The sequence below is a fragment of the Sinocyclocheilus anshuiensis genome, unplaced genomic scaffold (assembly GCF_001515605.1).
Source record: "Sinocyclocheilus anshuiensis isolate Anshui unplaced genomic scaffold, SAMN03320099.WGS_v1.1 scaffold684, whole genome shotgun sequence".
Taxonomy (NCBI): domain Eukaryota; kingdom Metazoa; phylum Chordata; class Actinopteri; order Cypriniformes; family Cyprinidae; genus Sinocyclocheilus; species Sinocyclocheilus anshuiensis.
Window position 1 is genome coordinate 690,121 of NW_015554107.1, and position 11,570 is coordinate 701,690.

At 37.6% G+C, this 11,570-nt stretch overlaps 1 protein-coding gene across 1 annotated transcript in view; it reads right to left on the reverse strand.

The window, feature by feature from the left end:
• The window catches only part of LOC107669757 (bleomycin hydrolase-like), a 17,016-nt gene extending 5,935 nt beyond the window's left edge, over positions 1 to 11,081 (reverse strand). The window contains exons 1-8 of the mRNA XM_016462136.1: positions 11,058 to 11,081; positions 10,298 to 10,495; positions 9,395 to 9,504; positions 8,961 to 9,102; positions 8,685 to 8,773; positions 7,759 to 7,851; positions 2,321 to 2,476; positions 2,088 to 2,246 (exon numbers count right to left, since the gene is read on the reverse strand). Of these exons, the coding sequence (XP_016317622.1) occupies positions 2,088 to 2,246; positions 2,321 to 2,476; positions 7,759 to 7,851; positions 8,685 to 8,773; positions 8,961 to 9,102; positions 9,395 to 9,504; positions 10,298 to 10,495; positions 11,058 to 11,067 (957 nt within the window). The 5' untranslated portion in view covers positions 11,068 to 11,081. The remainder of the gene's footprint in view (positions 1 to 2,087; positions 2,247 to 2,320; positions 2,477 to 7,758; positions 7,852 to 8,684; positions 8,774 to 8,960; positions 9,103 to 9,394; positions 9,505 to 10,297; positions 10,496 to 11,057) is intronic.
• Between the last annotated feature and the right edge of the window lie 489 nt (positions 11,082 to 11,570).

Below are 11,570 nucleotides of genomic sequence, written 5' to 3' on the forward strand. Positions count from 1 at the left end.
CAGTAATCTCACAGAAGTTGTGAAATGGCTCCATTAACCAGACATCTCCTCAGGGGGCCAGCGGAAGAGCCTCTTTTCCTTACAATGAAGGAAGAGGACGAGGAAAAGACCCTCAACAATCTCCTGGAACAGAAGTTTCCAGAGTGCCCTTCATATTTCATCTTGTGTTCAGGGGAGTTATTTTTGTAGGATTGTCACGACAAAATGTGCCCAAGAGTGAATTGTTCATTTTGTAAGTTTTCATGCAGGATTGTCATGACAAAACGGGCGTAATAGTGAATTGTTCATTTTATAAACTTCAATTTAATTATTGTGTACATTTTGATTGTTACTTTTAAAATTATGCTGCTGTTTGTGTGTGTGTGTGTGTTTTATTGAAATGTTTTAGTTTTCATATAGAAAAATTTATGATGCACGTGTTTTTGACTTTGGAGTAAACATTTATTTTGAATCTTGTGATTAAAGTATATTTCATATAAAATGCCCAGAAGTTTCAAACATTATTTTTAACATCACAAACAGGAAATTACTCGCATAATACGATGAAACGAATAACTGTATAGGTCTACAACTAATAACTGTATAGGTCTACAACTAAATTACACAAGATGTATATAATGTTTATAAAATGCTTAATATGTCATTATAAAATGCATACATAAAGTATGACGTATGGTGTGTAATAAAAGCAAATTACCCCTTAAAAACCGTAAGGTGGCGCTACTCTTTTAAAAAATGTAAGCTCCGCCCCTCACTTCCGGTTCTGTGGCAACGGTTCTGAAACTGCTGGTGCTGCGGGTCTGCAGCTGGATATATCTCCAATTTTCTGCATGATCATTCAGAAATGTTCATAATTCTTTGATCAACAGCATGTATTTGAAACAGAAATATTTTGCAATATTATAAATGTATTTACTGGCACTTTTGATCAATTTAAAGCATCCTTGCTAAATCAAAGTATTTCCAAAAAACAAAAAATGGATCCCTAAACTTTCCCAAAGTTGATCACATGACCCTAACCAGCCTAATTGACCGTTCGCAAAGAACCGCCCTTAGTTACTGTTGCTATCCCCGACAAACAATGCAGCTCTCACACTACACTCATGTTCTCACGCAGTGAAAAATACATCGCAGAGCAAAGAGGAAACCGACAACGTGCTGACAGACAAGACAGCGAGCAGGTTACTTCTGGTATGAAACAAGGTCTCAGGACTGAAATTCAAACAATAAATACTTTTTTGTGGCTCTTTAAAGTGTCGTGACGGATCACTTTATTGCCTAAGTTCAAACACGTGAACCGATGTCTTTTCATATTTACGTAAAGCATGAAATGGAAATGAATAAACATCAGAAAGCATTTTATTTCAACCGCGGAACACACAATTTTTCAAGTTTAAGTCCACCTAAATTAATCTACTCTCCTGTCTGATTTGAAGAAGGGATACAGCTGCGGCTACTGGACATGCGCATTTACATATTTTCTGAGCCAACAATATAACGTGAAACCTATGAAAATGGTTTAAAAAAGCACATGGCGCCATAGTTTCATCACTTCAGAGTGTATCAGTGACCGTCTTTTTGCAGTAAATGAGTGGGAAGATGACATGGAGCGACGCGAGGTTAGCTGCATTGAAAACATGAGCGCGCATGTGAATATACAGCTCCCGATCGGGGCGAAGTTCACGGGATTTTGTCCACAGAATGGTAAGAGCACACGTTTTAACACTCAGTATTTCAAGCCATGCATACAGCGCCGGACATGACAGGTTTTCTGGTACGCAAAACAAGTACTTTAAAGGAATTCCTTAGCTTATTGCCGTTACTGTGGCAGCCAACAACAGCACAGTTTAACCCTCCGCACATATTTATATTTAGTTACATTGAAAAAGTTACAATTCAGTCGATCTTTTTTTTTTACCTCGTTTTAACATGGATTTCTATGGAAACCGGCCGTAGCTGTCGGGCAAGATGGCGGATAGCAACGGCGGCACATAATATCCGCGTTGTGATTGGTCAGATCGCCTGTCAATCAAGCCTCTGCGAATGGTCAATTATAATGGCAACCCTTCGAACCCCACTGATTTTACCTCTCCACCCTTGATGGAATCTGCAGCAGCTTTCTTGAGCAGCTCTATGGGCTGGTTGTTGTAAAGTGTTCTGCGGCCGGCCACCATGTTTCCCAGAAACTCCACACTGTATAGCTTTCCGTAGGGGTTTTGGGGCCGTGGGTCGTTAACGAGGCAGATCTGCATAGAGATTACACAACTTGTGAGTGAGGACGACAACAGACTGAAGCTGATGTGGCCTGTGCTGCTCTTACCTTGTCCTGAAGATTATAGAAGGGCTTGACGTGCTTTGTGTAAAACTCCAGAGGAGTTAAAGGGCCCATGCGGTGGAAGGTCTTGTCCTTGTCTCGGTATTCCCAACAGATGGTGTCTGGAGGACTGCCCAGACAAACACTGGCCACTCGAAACACCTGAAGACATCAAATAAAAGAGAAAAGATGAATGAAATCATATTGACCCCAAACTTTTGAACAGTAAGTGCGCATAGCTGAAATTCTCAAGTTTTATGGCTCCTAATAAGTATTCAAAATTCAAAAATGGTTGATTGAAGTTTGAACTCTGAAGATGGATGACATATGGATGTGATATCTTAAATCAGACCTGGAAAAACAAAACAAACCACATTAGAGAGAGCTCTGGCTTTGACGGGATGTAGCTGAGATGAGCACTAAGAACACAAACACTGTGTGTGAGGCACCCAGTGTTTGACTCTGTTACTCTTTATTCTGAACTCAAACTGTTTTTAGTTCTCAGAACTTAGCCTTTGTTACTCCAATCCCAGGCATTTCCTGCCCTCCTGAGCTTTACATATTGGAACACGGATTTCTCGTAGCCAAGATTAACTTGACCTTGATAATATGCACTTCTTGGTCAATCGCAAATGCAGGAAGGCAAGAAACTGGACAGATAAGATGTGCCCATCTTTTTTCTTTTAGCATATGCAAGTAGGCAAATCAACAAAGACAGGCGCCACACACACTGAATTTTACAGAGAATTCTGGTTGACTTTATTCACACATTTAAGATTTCATTTGTCTGGACTTCAAAGAAATGTCAATAGAAAAAAAAAACCACATGAATTATTTATGGCCCCTTAAGCTTATATAATAATGACTTAACATTTTGAGAATTTTTGTATATAAGGAAATGTTTTAATTTATTCCAAAAAGTCATTTTGACATTTCTCTCTAATTTTCCCTATAAACAGAAGCAAAAGTGAAAAGGACAAAAAACCTCTACATACTAAATAAAAACAAAAGCATACAAAAACCTGCAAAAAACACACACACACACACATAACTTTAAAAAAAGAAAGAAAGAAATGTTGGTCTTTTAACCACACAAAGCTCGCTCATACGTCTTCGGAAGACTCATAATCACTACTTTTAATGGTGCTTTTTCATCCTATTGGGAGTTTGTCAATATAAATCATCCACTTTTATTTGCTAAATATCAATTGTGTTCCACAGAAGGCTTTGGAAGAACATAAGTCAACATTTGTCAATTTATTGTACTCTTTAGATGATTAGAGGTTACAGCAGAGAGCTAGGTTTTCTCCAAGTAACCAACCTTTTCTCTCACCCTATTCCAGCCCAATTCCAGAAAGAAAACCATTTAGCATTAAAGTTTGTTTTCTCTATCCAGTCTTCCCAGAGGGAGAGTAAATACCGGCGGTGCCCGGCCCTCTTTCCTCCCTGTTGACCCGGCGTTGGACACAGATGCTCCAACCGCACAAACAGCCTCTGCGTCGCACGCTCTCACATCCTCTCTCCTCCTTGGCAGGTTAGATAAACTCACAGGACCGTCCAAACAACATGGGCGCCCATGTTCCCTTTTTTTGGCCTGTTGAAAAGTGCCGCTTGCGCAAAACAATGGCCGAGGCTCACTGACGTCAGTACGGAGTCAGCGAGTCAATATTGAAACTCCTGTCTGAGACTGGGTGGCCACAGGGCAGCAGGAAGAGCTGAGAGGCACATCTAGGGATGAGCAGCTGGCTCACAGGCCAGGAAGATGAGCATGCCACAGCACAATGTAAATCTTTTGCTTAAGAAAAACACAATGTCTCGTCCAAAAGCACTAAATCTCATCTCCTCAGGCTGTTCCGTTATGTCTTGACTTTGGATAATGCAGGATCTGTGATTTGGAGCAATTTAACGAGAGCAAGGTGTATGGATGTAATGTTTAAATTACTCTAAAATCAAACTTGTATGTATGGAATAAGCAATAGGCATTTGATGTGAAAGGTGCAAGAAATCCCCATATGTCCAAAGTATATAGTCAAAAGCATTTGTGACATGTTACAGGAAAACATTTTAGTTTATTCCAAAGGGTCAGAGCTGTGGTCTTGTGGTAGTCTTCAGCCATGGTGCTCACACAGGCATTATGAGATCAAACATGGCTTATGACAATTCTGTGTCATTGTCCCTTTAAATAGAGCATTAAAAAAGCAAAACAAAAATTTAAAAAAAACAAATGAAGCAAAAACCAATAAAATGAAAAATAAAAACATTGAAAAACTAAAAACAAAAAATGTAATATAAAAATAAAAAATACAAAATAAAAAAAACTAAATAAAATTACAAAGAATAAAAAAGACAAATAACAAAAAATAAACTAAAACCGCAATAAAAAGCAAAACAAAATAAAAAACAAAGCAGATCAACTAAAAACTAAATAAAGCTAAATAAACAAAATAAAATAAAACCTCACAAAACTAAAAACATAAGCAAATTAAACAAAAAATAAAATAAAAGCCAATGAAAACCCTAACAGAACTAAATAAAAACAAATTACAAAGAAATACACAGAGCCATAAACTAAAACAAAATAAAAATATAATAAAATAAAAATGAAAACAAAAAACAATAAATGAAACCCCACAGAACTATATAAAATTACACCCCACCTGCCCACACAAAAATAATACAAAAAAAATATTAAAAAAATTATAGAAACTGAAAAGAAAACAAAAAACTAAATCCAATTTAAAAAAAAATGAAGATCGAAACTAATGAAGCAACAAAAAATGTTTATAGTGGAACTGGCATGAAGAAAGTTCAGGTCACTCATGGTCAGACCTATCCAATGCCACATGCATCACGTCTCGTTCTAGAGGGTTGAGATACTGGCTTATCTGGGATCACAAGCACCTGCTCCTGGGTGTGGGCACAAGGTGCTCCAGGTATGAATATGGCAAATAGGCCTAGGTGTTTGTTGACAAGGAAAGCAACAGTCTGGTTGGCTGTCTCACGTCAAAGTAATCCATGTGCAAGCAATAAACCATGCAAATGGCTGGATGTATGAAGATGCAACATGGCACATTTCCAGTTGCCTGTGGGTAGGTACGTGTAACTGTTTACAAGATCTTGAAAACATTGCTTTTCTATACGGCTGCCAGACTCCGGTAACGAGACCACAGTGCTGATCCTATCAATTTTGTTTGTTTGTTTGCATCTGCTTCTCAAGCACAACTTTGCAAGGAAGTAAACAGAATGAAGTTCAACAAAGGATGGCATGTCAATAATTGGCCTTTTTGTTTTTGTTACATGGCAGAAATGACACAACGCAAGCCAAAATATAATTTAGAGCACGATCGGATGACCCATTGCTGTGAACAGCTGACAAATACATTTGATTGATTAACTTTAACTTTCGTGTAAACATGAAACACTTTTGTTCCTTTCAGACAAACAAAGTTCAACAAGGGAATTTCAGTATGTCTTTTATACATATATATACACACACATACATACATACTTCACACGAAGAAGTGGTTTGTTTAGTAACTTTAAAGCATGTTCTGCAGCACACAGGTCTGTCAGATACAGTCCTGAGATTGTAAAGAGTGACACTGTCCAGTCCAGCAGTGCCAACACATCAGTAACTCCAGTTAAACAAGGCCAACTTTGATCTACTTGTGTGATTATGAATGAAAACGACAGATTAAAAAAAAAAAGGAAACAAGATACGAACTGATTTTGAACCTCATACAAGTTCTGACGTGACTTATTTTGTCTGCGCAGACTGCGCTGGACTAGAATTCAGTCTCAATTACGTAAATAATATGACTTTCCTGCATTTGATCTCATCCACCGTAACTCACCATTTTGATTGAATAAAAACGTCTCACCGCGTCCCTATTAAATAAACAAACCCATGTCCCAACAACTCCTCTGCCAGTGAAGTGCTACAGAAAACAAACCTCCACCAGGTGGACAAACAAACATCCCGTCAAAAACAGGAAAGGACAGGACAGAGGAGAATATGTATCACAACCAGATAAACAGGAAAGCAAATCATACTCAGGCATATGCTTATCCTGGGAGAGAAAAGCAGAGAATGAGCTTAGAGATATTAACTTATACGTGTGCACTGTGCGTCGTCCCTCCGCAGATGGTGGAGGTATAGTAATAATGCCAGTGAGATTGCCTTTGCCACTCAACGACAGGCACCGGGCGATAACAATCACGTTTGTGGAACATTCTGTCATCAAGTCCTGCAGGCGCTTGCTCTTTCTCTCCGTCTACCTCACTCTTTCTCTTTCCTCTGCTCACACGCATAAAAATGCATGCAAACACATAAAAGATACATTAAAATACACATACGCAGGTATTCACAAAACCAGGGCACGCTTTGTATGTGCTCATTTTTGTTCACAGCTGAGTGACAATGTTGTTGCTCAGCTCAAATGGGGTTTAATTATTGATGTCTATGTTTTGTCAGATCGAGCACTTATGATATTTACAATATGTCAGTACTTACGTCATTGCATCACTTACAGTCTGACGGGTCCTGAGACTATTTAAAATTTCATAGGGGATTGTTTATTCTTTAGAATATATAATAATAGTATAATAAATTAGCGTACCTACATTCAAATTGCAAAAATTTTCAAATATTTCAAATTCCCACTGAATGTGTATTTTAAGAAGCAAGTTTCTATTTTTTACTTTTATTTTGTGTATTTCATTATATACACATTACATGTGAATCTATTATATGCTGATCTTTGAGAAAAAAAACGACCTTTACCTTTTTATGGACTGAATTATAAAACTGATCATACTGCCCGTCTGTTTGTTGATTCTGGAAATGTGTCTAAAAAAGGTTTTATGTTTCTGAAATCTGAAATGTTGGGGGGTGTTTTCAGAGCTGGCAACTGCCGATAAGGAACAAACAGTTGCAAATCCCATAATTATAAAAAGTAAGCTTGACAGTCCCTTATCCACAATTTTACAGTTCTCTCTGCTTATGTGAAATAAGCAAGAGATTGCGGCCAAAGACTGTGAAAGATAACCTTGCAATATTGTCTGGCAACCGCTAGTGGTGGTTTCATAATCAGTCAAACAGCGCCATCAACAGGGCTATAAGAACAGCACTATTCTGTTACCATTCTAAATAGTTTGTTCAAAAGTAGTCAATTTTTTACTCACCATGGCCATTCCAAACTGTAATCTTTTTATGTAGAAAAAAAAGAAGAAAATAATCCAATTTCTAATACAAAATAATTATTATTTAAAAATCAAATCAATATGTCGCCAAGATCTTTAATTATGTAATTGATGTGCATATGCGAATACAAGGATGGAACGACACGAGGGTGAGTAAATTATTTATGTTTTTTTTTTTTTCAGGCTGAACTATACCATTGTCATAAAACAGAGGGCAAGTTTGCTCCAAAACACAAACTCACCTCCTCAATCATGGTGTCTATAGTGTCAGACAGCTCGGCTTCAGTAGCCTCACTGGCCACCATGTTCCTCAGCCTTAGACAATACTCCCTCAACTGCAACACAAAAAACAAATGCAAATTACAAATCACAAAAATAATTTAATTTCATTAAAAAATGGATAATGCTAAATAATGTGTCTAACTATATAATATCTCAGATATCTTATAAACCACTTTATCTAGCTTTCTCACAATATTTTAGTAATATAACCCCAGAGTAAACAGTGCTTTAAAAGGCAATGTAAGCATCACATTATGAATATGCTAATTTTATAAGCTTTTTCCATGACTCTGACCTTAGCCATGTAAAAATGTAACCTTTTAATCTTTTCGGATTAATTTAAACTAAAAACAAACTATAGATGAAAAATTAGAAATGTTGCCTGAAACAAGTTTAAGTACCAAAATGCCTAAAACTTGGTATAAAAATAAGTAAAAGCTAAACAGACATTAAAAGGAAAAACAATTAAACAATTAAAATGGCAAAAGCACATAAAATAACTAAAACTTAAATTAAAATAAAAACTGAAAGTATAAATATTCAAAATATTAATAAATAATATAAAAGTAAAAAAAAATTCTAAAATAACACTGGTTACTTTGATGAATATTTTTCTGGTACATTATCTCATATTTGTTTTAGCTCTTCATTAAATGTCATGCGGGCCGAAACTGCCATCTTCCTCATTTATCTAAAAGACAAGGCAAGTGACCTTAGTGACTTTATTCTCTGCTCATCCGATGACTCAAAGAGCGTTTCTGTGATGGAGCCACCAGCTCATAAGCAGCCACTAAATCCTCGTTCGGTAAATGTCAACATAAAAGCTTGAGGGGATACATGGTGCTGCAGACTGAGAGGTGCTTTCAAGAGGTTGAGCGTAACTCACCTTGTGATTGAGGATATCGTTCATTCTACGGGAGGCCTCAGAACTGTGAGACTCGGGGAAGCACTTCTTAGGGATGACGCCGTATTTTTCTGAAAAACACATAGGGTTTTAAATGCAACTTGAACGTGAAGAAGTACAAAGGTTTTCATTTCAATTCATACATTTAAACCATTTTTGGTCTGAAGTGAACAGATGCCGATTCACTTTTTAATTGACAAAAAAATGCTTCCCCTGAACAAATGTGAGTTTAGGTTAATGCAACAGAGCTAAACTGACCAATAAGGTTAACCAGCATATCCCACTGCCCGCCATCATTGGTAGGATTTGATAGCAGGAACTGAACCAATCTGCCATCTACTGACTCCTTCCACTGGGCTGTCTCTACACAGGCATGCAGAAAGTAATAGCATCTCTCCACCTGAGATAAAAACAGAAATACAGATGATCAGGGGGTGTGTACCATCAAGGTGAAGGGACAGAGGGTGGACACAGTGGTCCACAAACATCCAGGGAACACAATACATCTCACACAAAAAGAGGATTTACTGCACTTTTACCATTAACACAATGAGAGAAAACGATAGACAGCAAAAACAACACAGCAGAATTACAACCTGAGACTGGTGCAAATAAATACAGTTGAATCTTAGATTAAACAGTAAAGAGTATGTCGTTTTTGAAAACCCAGACCAGGAGAAGTGGTAACTTACTTTATCCCAGAAAAAAAGATACGACTGACTGAATTCAAATTCTTCAATGTTAAACTTCTTCATAAATGGAAGACGCATGACATTGAGGCATGAGAAGATCCAACATCTCCCTGATAGAAAAAAACAAGCACAGACAGTGATGTCGAGATTAAAATGTTTTTGAAACACGTTCACCAAGTCTCTTATACTCAAAGGCTGCATTTATTTGATCAGAAATATTGTAAAAACAGCAATATAGTGAAATATTATTACAATGTACAATTACTTTTTTGCATTTTAATATATTTGAAAAAGTAATTTCTTCCTGTGATGACAAAGCTTTTTGCAGCCATTACTCTAGTCTTCAGTGTCACATGATCCTTCAGAAATCATTCTAATAGGCTGATTTGCTGCTCCAAAAACATTTCTTATTATTATCGACGTTCAAAACAGTTCTGCCACTTAATATTTTTGGAGATATCCAAAAATAAAAGATCTGTGATTTCCAGGATACTTTGATGAATAGAAAGTTCCTGACCCCCTAAACTTTTAAACTGTAGTGTGTGTGTATATGTGTATAATCCTACAGTACCATAATCCAGGCATTACATTTTATATATATATATATATATATATATATATATATTCCAAACCCAGTACACATGAAATGCATATGTGAAGTGCTGCACCAAGTAATCGTTGATGTTTTGCTTATTTTTAGAAAACATTCAGCAGTAGTCTTGGACTTCATTGTGCAAAGACACAAGTTTCAGTTACTTTTATTTAACTGTAAGCTTGTTCTAGACCATTAATATGACTGACACTTTCATCTCATGTGGGCCTAGATTATTTTACCGAATATCTGTCAGATGCACTATTCACTTGCAAAACTTTACTTCTCAATTTTCCTCACAGTGTAGGTACCTGAGTTTTTCTGGTTGGTGACAGGCTTGCCCTCTGTGGGAATGCTGTGCTGAAAGACGTGTACCGTGTCCTGGACTGTCTGCCGGTGCAGACACACCTCTAACGGATCAATGCAAGTCGAGACGTTCTGGGCGAGCAGATACCGTTGCTCCGAGCGGAAGCGCTTGATAAAAGCTGATGTTTTCTCCTGACTCAGGCCTGGGCAACAAACAAGGGCACAAACACAAAACAAGAGCTCTCAATTTACAAACCAGGATGGACAGTGAGTGTGACACTGTGCCTTTAAACCTTTATTGATATATTGCATAATCATGAATGTTGAGAAATACTGACAAGTATAACTTTCTATTTTATTCATGTGACACACAAGAGTTGGATAGAATGATATGTCATTGTCAGATACTGCCTGAAATGATTGACAGCCAGCTCTCTGACTTCAGTTTGACTCCATTCATTGTTTATGTAGTTTACCGGTGTTTAGCTTCTCTTACACATAAGAAACCTTTCCATTTCCAATAATTACACGTAAGCACTCGTTTTAACCCATTCAAAGCGTCACTCCAGTGATTTAACTCGAGCATACGCGATCAAGAGTTAAAAGTCGACCTCACACCTTTGCTTAGTCACTTTCAGCTGTAGTGGGAAACAGCTCGGGCTAGTTAGCCACACAATGCTACTCCATTCACATCAACATTTGTGAAGCTCTGAGCCCTAAGCAGGCACCTACGAGCTGCGAGAGACAATATTTACACATACGCACCAGTGTCCATGTTTGCAGGTGAGGAGAGGATTACATTTTATATATATATATATATATATATATATATATATTCCAAACCCAGTACACATGAAATGCATATGTGAAGTGCTGCACCAAGTAATCGTTGATGTTTTGCTTATTTTTAGAAAACATTCAGCAGTAGTCTTGGACTTCATTGTGCAAAGACACAAGTTTCAGTTACTTTTATTTAACTGTAAGCTTGTTCTAGACCATTAATATGACTGACACTTTCATCTCATGTGGGCCTAGATTATTTTACCGAATATCTGTCAGATGCACTATTCACTTGCAAAACTTTACTTCTCAATTTTCCTCACAGTGTAGGTACCTGAGTTTTTCTGGTTGGTGACAGGCTTGCCCTCTGTGGGAATGCTGTGCTGAAAGACGTGTACCGTGTCCTGGACTGTCTGCCGGTGCAGACACACCTCTAACGGATCAATGCAAGTCGAGACGTTCTGGGCGAGCAGATACCGTTGCTCCGAGCGGAAGCGC